Here is a 12,546-nt window from a genome sequence, read left to right as displayed (position 1 = left end):
ACCGGAGGTTTACAGCTTGAACACTTCTGTTGGGTCAGGTGTTGGGTAGATTTAACCAATTGGTTGGGTTAAAGACGAAACTTGGAAGAAGCCACGCCCCTCTTCTCAAGCCTCCATTTTCAACAAGACTGAACGTTGCATATCGGGCTTCTCCTCTACTTTGAAATAAGACATGGTAAGTAAAAAGAAGATAACGTTTCAACGTGAATAGGGTTTTATAAATAAATTGAATTTTTTTCAAACATGTTGGATATTTATTTTTATGGTTATTTAAAATGTTTATTATGGTAGCTTGCTCTGACAGAGAGCTTCGGTGTTGCTACAACACGGCTGTTGGGGGAAAAAAAAGATGAAGGGGAAGGGCCCAATTTGTCAAGTAAATTAAATTCAGTTGTTTAATATAACCTCAATCATATTTGTTAGTAACTAAACATGTTCAAATGTTTAAAAATCGATTTAGTTTTAAAAGGAATGATAGTTGACGGTTTATCCCCCGATTTTGGCTAGGTGCAATATGCGCGCGCATCTTCAGCGGGCTTAGGCAACAACACCAGCAGTAATGGCGGAGGAGAGCGAGCAGAGCTATTAATAAAGTGGGTATATTATGCTTTTTGAAAATTAAATAATCTTTGCAAAGTTATTATAAATTAGTTGTGTCATTTATAATAACTATGTGCTCGGATTATTAACATATAGCTTAATTACAAACATGCTCGTGTTCGGACTTATCCGCTCCCTGCAGCCACTGGCTCGTCTCGCCCGTTCTGTCAGTTGACCGGGTCATCGTGTACGGCTCGTTAAGGCTCGTTAAGCCGAGAGAGAACGACCGTCTCCCGGCACATTGCTTTCAAACTCCCGCTGGCTTTCGGCAACGAGTTAAAAGCAAAAATAAGACTATCTAATGTTAATGTTTGCTAATTTTATTATTATTGTTACTATTAATTACAAATAAATTTATTTAAACTTTCAGCACTTAGTGTTTAAGTTAAGTTTTACTTTTAAATAAATTATATGTGTTATCTTATTTTATTAAGTGCTATATTTATTTTTAGGAACATAAAAATTACCCTGAACATTTGAAATTGCTGGCTAATTACAAGTTATTTGCAGTGGAGACAGCTATAAGTGTCATGTTCGTGTCGAGTTTCCTAACCCACATGCAGAAACACTCCAGAGACGAGGAATACAATGGTGTGATTTATTTACAGTGAATACAAACAAATGGAAGTCAAGGTTCGTCTGGCGGGTCTCAGGGTAACTAGGGGAGGACAGGGATGATTAGTCCAGATCCAGGGAATTTACTGTTTGGGTGGAGGCAGGTGACTATACCTGCTTGGGGAGGGTTTTGGGCCTGGGGAGGGTCTTGAGAATCTAGAGGTTGATCAAGTTGTGGGTTGAGGGCTGAGGTCAGTGGCGGCGGCAGAGGACGGGCGAGATCAGAGGCGGCGGCGGAGGACGGACAGGTAGTCTCTTGACGGTGAGGGTTCCGTCTCCAGGACTGGTGGTAGACCCGATAATCCAGGACCAGGGTAGCTGTGAATGCAGAGACAAGAAGGGTCAGAATCAGGGAACAGATCGAGGCAGAAGTAGCTCAAGGTAAGCCTGTACCGTTACTGGCTAACACTCTGGCAGAGAAGTGTCCGTATCCTCCTCCACTTATACGCCTCCAAATGGTATATGGAGAACAGCTGCAGGCCCCGGCCCACGCCCTCAGGAAGAAGGTCACAGGCTCCCTCTAGTGGAAAAAAGGCTGACAAACCTCCAGATCCCAACAATAAGATTGAATTCAGTCATTCTTAAAGTTTGATTTGTGATTTTATCTTTTCTGATAGATTTTGTAATTTTACATCCAGGATCTTCAGGAGAATTAAGCGAAACCCAAACTCCTCGTTCTCAACAAAGACCTTCTGTATGATGAAGAACATGAGTCTGCTCCCTCAAGGTATTGAAGCTCAGAAGAAATGTTCACACACGCACACACACGCACACACACACACACACACACACACACACACACACACACACACACACACACACACACACACACACACACACACTAAACCAATTAACCTAACAGTCATGTTTTTGGAGTGTGGGAGGAAGCCAGAGTACCCAGAGAGAACCTACGCATGAACAGGGAGAACATGAAACTCCAGGAGTTTCATGTTCTCCCTGGGACCTTCTTCCAGGGCCGATTCCAGGCCCTGGAAGAAGGTCCCAGGGCCTGGAATCGGACCCAGGACCTTCTTGCTTCAAGGCAAAAGTGCTGCCAACTGCTCCACTGTGCAGCCTATGAAGTTTTTTTATTTGAAACAAAGTTTTTCAATGAAATTTAAACTTAAAAAACTCTGAAGATAAAATAAATGGATGAAATACAATAAAATCTAAATTATAACTGCAAACCTATTAGGGGCTAATCATCTTATGAACATGTCAAATTGAACATTTCTTACGAAAAATTATTTCAGACTTGAACTAAGGGAAGTTCTTTTCAGCAACTTTAAATTTGATAATCTCGGTCTTGTCAAATGGTTTCTTTGTTGGTTTCACTCTAAGGCTGTTTACAAGTATGAAATGGAAACATGAAGGTATGAAGTGATATTTGAATACAAATTGACAAACTGAGTCTTTCCATTTTAACTTTGGAAAGTACTGATTATTGCAACTTTAATGAAAAAATTATAATCTAGGTGATTTATAAGTGCATTTAACAAATTATTAATTTGTGTACTACTTCCAGAAAATGTGTGTTGAATGACAAAATTTCACTTTAATCAACAACATGCTTCCATCTCCACATCTGTTACATTATCATAATTGTCTCTGATATTTTATGATTGAGCCTCTTCACCCTGATAAAAACCTTCTTACAAGCATCATTTTGTGGCAGTGGGACATGAGGGGTTGAGAGCATGTGACATTTAAACAAATTGCTCTGTTTGTTGCTTACAGGCTGAGACTGTGAAGTCAAATATAGCTTTGTAGTCTAGAATTTGCCCATCGTTGCTGATGATCTGTTTAAAGGGCAAACCAACAGGGGATTATTCTGTTGTAGGTTAGAAAAGTTCATCTGAATGCCTCTTTTATTTGTGCCAGAAACTTTAAAAGTTGCTTCACCTCAGGCAGTGTTTTTTAGGGTGGATTTTCTATTTACTTTTACCCAATGTTAAAATGTTGGGTGGATGAATGTGGAAGTAAAGCTGTGCTTTTGTTCCTCACATAAAAAAACAAATCCCATGTTTTGTTCCTGTTCAAACACACCTGAATCAAATGAAAGTCTTCTTACCAAGGTGTCTGCAGAGCTTGGTGAGGTCCAGTTTAGTTTCCATCCTTCATCCATTATTATGCATGTACTCCATAACTACAAAATTTTCAAAATGTTGCATTGGTTGATGTGTTTATTGACCAAATATTTGGGGATTTTATGAGTTTGCATGTATTGGATATGAATATATATGTTTCCATATTTGGGCAGCCAGTCATTCTTTAGTCGATCCAGGAAAACCTTGTAGATTTGGATAGCTAGCTGATTGATTTATGCTTTTATGCATTTCGTTCTATTAAAGGAAGTGTATATAGTCACTTTACCCTTTGTTGCTCCCTAAACAAAGGGAAGAAACATTGTTGATGAGAATGTTTTATTACACAAGAAAAAATGCATTCTGACAATGTTTGACAATATTTCAAAGATTGTTTTTCATGGCTGTACATGAAAAAGGTCCTTTTTATATCAGAGATCCAGCTGACGTCATGTAATTTAAAAATCAAATCTCTCCTGATGTCCTGGTTAAGACGGCACTGAAAATGACAAAGCTGTTACAAAACAGCAATCTAAGTTCACTTGATTCTGAGTGGTTGTTCTCCGTTCTTAGAAGAAGCTCGGTCTTCTGTTTGGTGTCACACGATGTCTGGGTCCCACCAAAGGTTACCATGTGCTCTTCTCCTACCCTTAATTCTCACAGTACTTGAGAGGATGCAAGCTGTGAGCCAAGTGATACAAAGAAAATCAGAGCAGATAAAGGAAACAGGCAGTTCTCCGGAGCCATGGCAACAGCAGGCTGGTACAATGGGTGGCTCTGAGACAGAAGCAGAGATCAAGGATGAATGAGAGGAGGTGGAGATGGAAATAAAGACCAGGGGAGGTTGGATTTGCAGCTTGTTTGTTGCACATCTTTACCTCGTTATGGCTTCTTCTCTCCTCCTCTGCACCTCCAAAGTTCTTCAACTCTGTCAGCCTCAAAAGTGACGGCAGAGCACCACTGTAGCTCTACAACTAGCTGTGTTTCAATTACAAATGTGTGCAAAACTGTCAATATTCTCCTAATATTGATAAAACACAATTTTGCAGTTGTGTTGTTTCCATTAAATAAGAAGCACAATTGAAATCACATGTGAGTAAGTTTGTTCACTCGATAAGTTATTAAAAACATGTTTCTCCATGATCCTCCAATTACTTCCTGTTGTTCTTCGTGGTTAGCATTAGTAGCACAGGGTTTCGCCCAGAGAAAACTTGCTAAGCCCGGTGGTCAGGGCGCCGAGGCGGTCCACCGTGTTTTTGTATTAAAAGATGTTAAGGAGACAGGAAAAGTAAAAATACCACTGGCTAATTATATGCTATGGGAAAACATCGCCAGTGAACTGCTATATAAACCCACAACTAGTCTTAAAAACAACTAATCAAAACATACAATTAAAAAAAATATAAATTATTTCCACTTTTCTTAAATCCAAATTAAGTCAGCAGCTCCATCAGGCCTCCCAGGGCTTCAGGGGCCCCATAAATGCTAATATTTTAACACAGACCACAGATATATAAATGTAACATTTGTTTATTGAGATTATCAATGCTGCTAAATTTGACATAATGGTTTCAGCATACATAAATCAAAAGATTTTAAATTTAACATTTATACGTAAGATTTTAAGGAGCTGCCAAATTTACTTTGTAAAAGTTCAAAGAACAATATTCATAGTCAGATTGGTTTGTTACCATAGCAACCATCTGATGCTGTGAGTTTAATCTTTGAGTTTCAGCTCCGTTTGTTTCAGCTCTGTTCCGTTTGCAGTTTACTAATACAAATTAGTAAACTGCAATTATAATTTATTGCTTTTTAGGTTTGCCAAATAAGCTACTCCCCCTGTCCTAGATTTCACTAAATCTAAAACAGAAGCTGTTAGAGGTGCTGATGTTTTTAGCAATAAAAGAAGCCCCTAAATCAAATTCTGCTCCAGGCCTCATGCAGCCTTGGACCGACCCTGTATTATGAGTTAAACCCGCTGCACTGCGCAGAGATGAGCAACAAACGGGAGATTTAATTCAATGCTGCTAATGTGGCTTTAGTAGCTCTTCCATTTCGTGTCTGCTGAGTTTTTAACAATAGGACACAGAAACTATTTTGGTTGGTCGAGTTTCTGGACGAGTTTTTCAGATTTGTGGTGGCCGCGCATATTGACTCTGTCTGACTAAGTGGACAAAGCATTTGATACGGTTTGGTGCACTGTGTAGCAGGAAAAATAATACTAGTAATAATATAATAATAATATAAAATCAGCGTGATGCGTGACTGCGAGGAGAGCGCGAAAGCTCCTCACCGGGTTAAACCTGCACGATGAGGTTATCGCTGGGTCGTTAACCACTAACGCACCGACCAACCGCGAACACATACATAAGCTTTACAGGGAAGACGGGGCCAAACGTTGGGCAGCGTGTTGAGATGTAAACGCTACATAATGTTTTGTTCACAAATATAAATCATTCTCACCGCTCCTCAAAGCACCACTGAAAGCGAGACTACAAGTTATTCCTGCGGTTCACGTAGAGCTGCGCAACCAGAGCTAACGCGGTGGGTTTAAACTCTTGCCTTAATCAATAACTCCTCATAACTGATCACAATTCCTCACAGGGAGCTGATGTAAATATCCATACAGTTCAGCCTGTGTCCATTTCGAGTGAAAGGAGGCGCGCGCGATCCGCGCTGAGATAAACTTAATCCAGCTACGGCAGCGAGTGAGGTGATTGGTCAGCGCGCTGCCGGCTTTAAATGCATAAACACATCTTCTATAACCATATCTTTTAGGAATAAATCTGCTCCGGTAGTGAAACGGTGACTAACAGAAACGTTCGCAATCCGCCTAAAAAAAAAAAAAGCGATTTCCCCCCCTCCTAAAACAAAACAAAACAAACAAAAAAAAAAGAAGAAAAATCAAGAAAGGCTTAGCCTGGTGGTGGCGCTAGTAAAGCATGGCGGGCCGCCAGGCCTATAATACCTTGGGGGAAACCGTGTAGCAACATCTAGTTGTTGATTGTGACTTATGCGATGCCAAAAAAGGTTTCCACTGCAGTTTTGTGACATAAAACTATTTCAATATGGCCAAAAAACCACTTCATCCTAATGGCAAAACTTTTTATCGAAAACAAGTTTTTTTTTCAAAATTGGTGCATTTCCCTAAAGCAAATTTATTTTCCAAATTTCAGAAATATATGATCAATGGAAGCACAGCTTCCATTGATCATATATGTACAAACTTGTGTTCTCCTGTACTCATACATTAACTCTGCAAACTAAGTAAATGCACTCCTGAGTTCATTTGTAGTTCCTCTAACTGGCTGATATGATGCTCCCAGTAGGGATCCAGGCTCAGACCGCAGTGCTGCGACCCAGCAAAGGGAAGGCGGTTGGCATACTGCAGCTAGGCTCCAGACTTCTCAGTCTATGAACCCCCTGAATATCTTGAAACCCTCCCTGAAATCCCCTCATTCTCCCCTGAAGTCCCTGTATTTCACTTTGCATACTCTCATAATGAGTCCTAGGCTCCCTGCGCGGCATGGTCGCCGTGGTGGCCGCCTGCAACGAGCGCACCCCCGGTGGGGTCAGGCTGTTGTGGTTCAGGGCCATGTTGGACAGGAGATGACCCAACGAGTCCCAGCGCTGGGATGAAGGCAGGCGGATCAGCGAGGAGTAACCCCTGTCAGGGAACACGGTGGCCACAGGGAGCTTGCTGGTCTCGGATGTGACGACTGGAGGTAGGTTGGGGTTTTCCCTGGAAGGCAACGGCGCTCCCCGGAGTGGGCCGGGCTTCAGGTACGTGCCCCCTCGAGGGTCAGCCAAGACCTCGCTGTAGGGTGGAGGGGGGTCCTCCATCAGGACCGCTTCCTCATAGCAAGGCGGCTTCCCAAATACATCTGTGTCTGGAAGAGAGAAAAGACTGGCTTAGAGACGAATAAGGCATACATTTCCTCGATACGGTTGCTACTGACAATTATTTTAGTAATCGATTACACTGAAGATTAATCAAATATAAAAATTTGGCACATTCTGCAGTTTTTTCATTTAACCACTTAAACTTATTTTGTTTAAGTGGTTAACTTAAACAAATTAACTTAGTTAATGCAACTAAGTTAATTCAGATCTGACTGAAATGCAATAACATTCTTTTATTGAATGCTTTATAATTTGCAACAAAGGATCCATTTACAGATAAAAATACCTCTAACATTAATGTGTGAAAAGCACAGCTCTTTCTGCTTGATTCAACATCAACAGTGTTAGAGGTGATCTGGTGATTTCTTTAACAATTATATAGTAAAAAGTGCTTAATAAGATAATGCTTAATAATTACCAAATTATCAGTAAAAGAAACCCCTGATAATTCAGGGTTGTTGTTTTTTTACGGAATTATTATTTTACTGACTTATTTGGATAAGTCAGTAAAAATTATCTACTGAAGTAGATAAATATGTGAAAATAAATATGTTCTACCAGTTGCAATTTTCTGGCCAATCATCAATATTTAAAAAGCACCAATTTGTTTCTGTTTTAAATATAGCAGAAAAGTTGCCAAGTTGGCAACAGTAGGCTGAGTATTGTGAAACGTAGCCCTCTCTCAAACCCTTGAGGTTAAAGAAAACATCGGTGGATAAGTTTGGGTTCACATGTAAGTATCGACCAATCATCAATCACCCAAAATTAAAGAAATTGGGCCGATTAATGTGGACACCCCTAAAAACCTCCCCCATCTTCCCTTCCAAGGCCAAGTCCCTAGAGGAAACTGAAAAGCACATGGATCACTCTTCTGAAGTGTTTGTGATATTTGGTCAGGTTTATTGAATTGGTGCTTTTGAATAAAAATTGCTGAATGGTTGAGGAAAGCACAGAACCTAGAATACTTTGTGATGTACCAAACATAATTTTAAAAAAAAGGTTCTGCTGGACCACATTCAGAGGACTGCAAATGGTGCCCCAAGATTGCTATTTGGAGATCCATTTGCCTTATTGCAAAACATTTTTAATATCATTTTTCTGCTTAAAATTTTCCAAACGACACTCCATGATTGCAAAGTGAAAAGAGTTTGCCTGAAGTGGTAGAAAATGAAGATTGCGTGCAGAGAGAACATGAGGCTGCAGTGACATCCGTGTGCAAACATGCTGCGTTTTTGGGACAGCGATCATAAACCTGTTGCCTGCTGGGTTATACATGACAAAATGTTCATTTGCAGGAACACAAACAATTGTTGCTCTGATCTCAACCTTTTTCTGCGTCTTTCCTAAGCCTCTAGATTTGTTCTTCTCAAAGAACTTGCAGCACATCAACAACAAACTGCTCATTTGTTTTCATTTGTCTCATCACTCTACAGCTCTCCATATTACTTTGGTCTAAACTGTTTTTTAGCAGTTTGTCATCCAGTATTTTCTATGGTGCACACTCAGATATTCCCACGGCGGGAGCAAAATGCCAAACAAACCCACACCCCAATGCGAAGTTATGAAACTGCTCGGTGCTGATGATGGCTGAGATCTCCTCTTACTGCTCATGACTGACTAATACTGTTTATTATATACAATGAATGTATTATGTAGTGAATGAGTGACAGAGGCTGTGATTTCACATGCGGGGGTTTTTTCCCGGCGCTCTGACAAGATCAAGAAAACAGTTTTCACTGATTCTTTTTATTTTTTGCAGAGCTCTGTCAGGATTTTTGTGTCATTGTTTTCACAGATTTTTTTATACTGTCCATGCCATTGGGACATGACTCGTTGTAAACTGGTCTTAATTTGTTTTTGTTTGCTTGAGCGAAGTTGGATCTTTTCTTCCTGCCACCACACTGTAAATCCTGGCAAGGAGTGACAATGTACAACGTGGAGTTTATAAACTCTAAGGTGTTTAACAAATTCTGCTGTGCCACACTCATCAGCACACCAGCTGATGAGTCTTTGTACAGCCCAGTAGGACAGCACTTAGTCTGGTCCTGGATCATTTCACATGGTGAGAGCATAAGAGAGGAACCCTTGGCTAGTTCACTTTTCACAATGTTTCTAACTGTAGAGTCCTGGTCCTTTCTTATGCGCTACTCTTTTCAGCTCATCTCAAGGGCTTTCAGCAGGATCTTATTGTGTGGACTGAGATGGACGTAGAAGAAGGTTGATTATTGTGCCTGAGCTGTGGTTGAAGCTTCAATGATGTCATTTGCAAAGGCGGCTTCAACTGTGCACTAACACTGCCTAAAATTTAAATGAAGGTCTGAAACCCATGCAATATTATTTTTCCTTTATTTTAATTAACCATATGTCAGTTAAGATTGGAGACTAAAATGATGCTGCAACTCATCATCCATCTGGATGTTGTAATGGTTGACTTCAGCAAACCAATTTAAAGGGGCGGTATTACATATTTCTCCAGGAACATGGTGCCTTTTTGCAGCACAATAAAGTAACTATGTTACCTTATAAAAATGATGTCAATGTTAATTTTGACTTAAAAGAAATTTGAGTTAATAATTTGACACCTTGAATTTGGGCTCTCCTATAAAGAGCTACTTCTCATTAAAGAAGTAGCTATAAACACATACAAATTAGCAAACACAGTTATGTGTTTCCTAATTGCTGCTGGCTAGTCTAAATGAGCTGAGTGGGGTTTTAAGGCAATCAACAATTTAATCAATCAATCAAATTTTATTTGTATAGCACATTTGAGCGGCAAGGCATTACAAAGACCTTTACATAATTAAAATAAAAACAGGAATAAACGGTGAGAAAGACAAAAGGATTTTGAAAAAGATTAAAACAAAAAAAAAATTTTTTTAAAGATAAAAACTTTAAAACCTCAGAGTTTTAGTTAGAACGCCATCTAACAAGGGTACTCACACCTTAAAACCTTCATTAAAACATAAACAGCGAGAATAAGGAAATAAAAAGTAAAGATAAAAACATCAAAGACATCAAAACCGGCACTCTAATTCTAATTTAGCCATAAGCAACTCTAAACAGGAGGGTTTTAAGTTGATTTTTAAAGGCACTCAGTGTTTCAGCTGTTTTACAGTTATCTGGAAGTTTGTTCCAGATTTGTGGTGCATAGAAGCTGAATGCTGCTTCTCCTCGTTTGGTTCTGGTTCTGGGGATGCAGAGCAGACCAGAACCAGAAGATCTGAGGGGTCTAGACGGTTGGTACAGTAATAACAGATCTTTAAGGTATTGTGGTGCTAAACCGTTCAGTGATTTATAAACTAACAAAAGTATTTTAAAGTCTATTCTTTGAGCTACAGGGAGCCAATTTAGTCTCAATAGGCCACGTCAGTCTGAATTTTCAACTTTATCTGCAATCAGAAAACAACATATGGAACAAAGACAATATTTTAAAGGGAGATATTCTTTTGAATGAGTCTGATTTTTGTGAAATTTTTGGAAATCAAACATGAGGATAAATCACAGCAGCTTCAATCCACATGATTTCTCTCAGGACCTGTACACCCAGGCATCAGTGTTGGAAACTAACATCTGTTTGCGGAACTGTTGCCATGGAGCTGGGTGTATTTATGGATGCAAATGTGTTTTGTGTGTGTTTATGTACCTGGCTGCAGTCCATCACCTCCCCCGTCAGGGCTGACAGACACCTACAGGAACCCAGCCTCATTGTTTCTCCTGTTGAACGTGCCGCGGCGAACAATATGAGCAGCTGCCACAGAGGCTTGAAATAAACATTAGCATGGAGACATCAACAGCGCCGACGTCAAGGTGGACGTTTGTGTCCACATGGACAATCACAGATTTACTCTGATGGACAGAGGATAGCAATCTCTAGGAGCTACTGTTAATAACTCAACCTCGCCTTATTGTTTGTGGCTCTGTAAAGTAGAGCTGCAACTAATGATTATTTTAGTAATTGATTATTCTCATGGCTAATTAATTAAATAGACAAAATTAGCACATTCTGCAGATTTTTCATTTAACCAATTAAGCCTTTTTTATACACTGTTAGAAACATATTAAATAATTGTTTTTCACATTAGAAAATATTTTATTGCCTGAAATGCTATAATGTAGCATTCCTGTAGTGTATACTTTATAATTTGTAGCAAAGGATGCATCTCTGGATAAAAATATCATTCCATTATGTGAAAAGCTCAGCTCTACTTGATTCAACAGGTGGGCTGACCTGCTGATTATTTTTTGGATTAGCAAACTAAGAATTGGATAGCAAAAGGTGCTTAATAGATTTTTAAAAATATATTTTGAGCCTAGTGAAGCTAAAACTGCCACTTGAGTATTTTTACTTTAAAAGCACATGTATCAATATTTTTTTAACAGTTTTGGTTTAATTACTGCTCTTTCTGTTCTTTCATCAAATGACCTTGGTGAGTGTATACTACAGTTAACAATTAATTGATAACGGCATTGAAGATGACATCATATACCGATTCAACAAACCCATTGTCATCTGGACAAACCATGCAGCGCTGAGGATTTCTCCAGAACAGGGGTGCCCAAACTTTTAGAGCAAGATCTACTTTTTCTCTCACCAGCCGCCTGAGATCTACCTCATGACACAAAGACATAAAAATTGCTAATTAAACTCTATTGACTTATTTTATATGTGAATATACATCAGTTATAGCAAAAATAATAAAGTGACAGAAAACCTAATCCAGATTCTTCCTCGGTGAGATTCTGACACTGGGAGCAGGTTACTGGTTTCTCAGTCAGAAGCTGGTTGCAAACCTGATGCCAAGCAGGTGTCAGTCAGTCATGGTGGATCTGAAATTTGGTTTGATGACCTCAGTATGAGAAACTACAGACTGATAGGAAGAACCAAAGAGCCCAATAAAGGTAAAGGCAAATCTTCTGAAGTCGGGATATAATTAATTTAATTTCACATAATTATCGCGGTAAAATTTGTTAAAACTTAATGAAATATATTTGTCCTATTTGATGTTTGTTGTGACGTATGCTCACAAACAAACGAGGTAATTAGTCCAAGTTTGTCGTTTATTGAATGTTCAGAAACTACAGCGGGTGTAATGAGCCACAGCAAAGGTAAAAAAGGTAAAACAACCCGAACAGACTATCAACTGGAAACATCTCCTACTCTCGGTCTCTTTGTCGTTTAAGCACACCCGTTGCCGTGGCAACCGCCTGCACCCCGCAAGCCGAGCAAAGATTACATTAAAAACACAACATTCAGTCCGTTACGATATCAGGTTTCCAGATTTGATATTTATTTCTCGATTATTAATAAGCCTCTCATGAACACAGCGGTGGTTGAGTAGCTAAT

At 39.5% G+C, this 12,546-nt stretch overlaps 1 protein-coding gene across 3 annotated transcripts in view; it reads right to left on the bottom strand.

The window, feature by feature from the left end:
• prr7 (proline rich 7 (synaptic)) overlaps positions 1-12,546 on the bottom strand; it is a 205,602-nt gene that overhangs the window by 158,161 nt on the left and 34,895 nt on the right. For 2 of the 3 annotated variants that reach the window (XM_008428430.3, XM_081615553.1), the window contains one exon: positions 4,401-7,189. In XM_008428430.3, coding sequence (XP_008426652.2) covers positions 6,639-7,189 — 551 coding nt within the window. In that variant the 3' untranslated portion in view covers positions 4,401-6,638. Of the gene's footprint in view, positions 1-4,400; positions 7,190-12,546 lie in introns of those variants that run through there. The other variant, XR_014090858.1, reaches the window with a different exon arrangement.

Source organism: Poecilia reticulata, chromosome 14 (genome assembly GCF_904066995.2).
Source record: "Poecilia reticulata chromosome 14, P_reticulata-male-v2, whole genome shotgun sequence".
NCBI classification, from domain to species: domain Eukaryota; kingdom Metazoa; phylum Chordata; class Actinopteri; order Cyprinodontiformes; family Poeciliidae; genus Poecilia; species Poecilia reticulata.
Note: the sequence above shows the minus strand (reverse complement) of the source record. Positions and strands in the feature narration are given on the sequence as shown.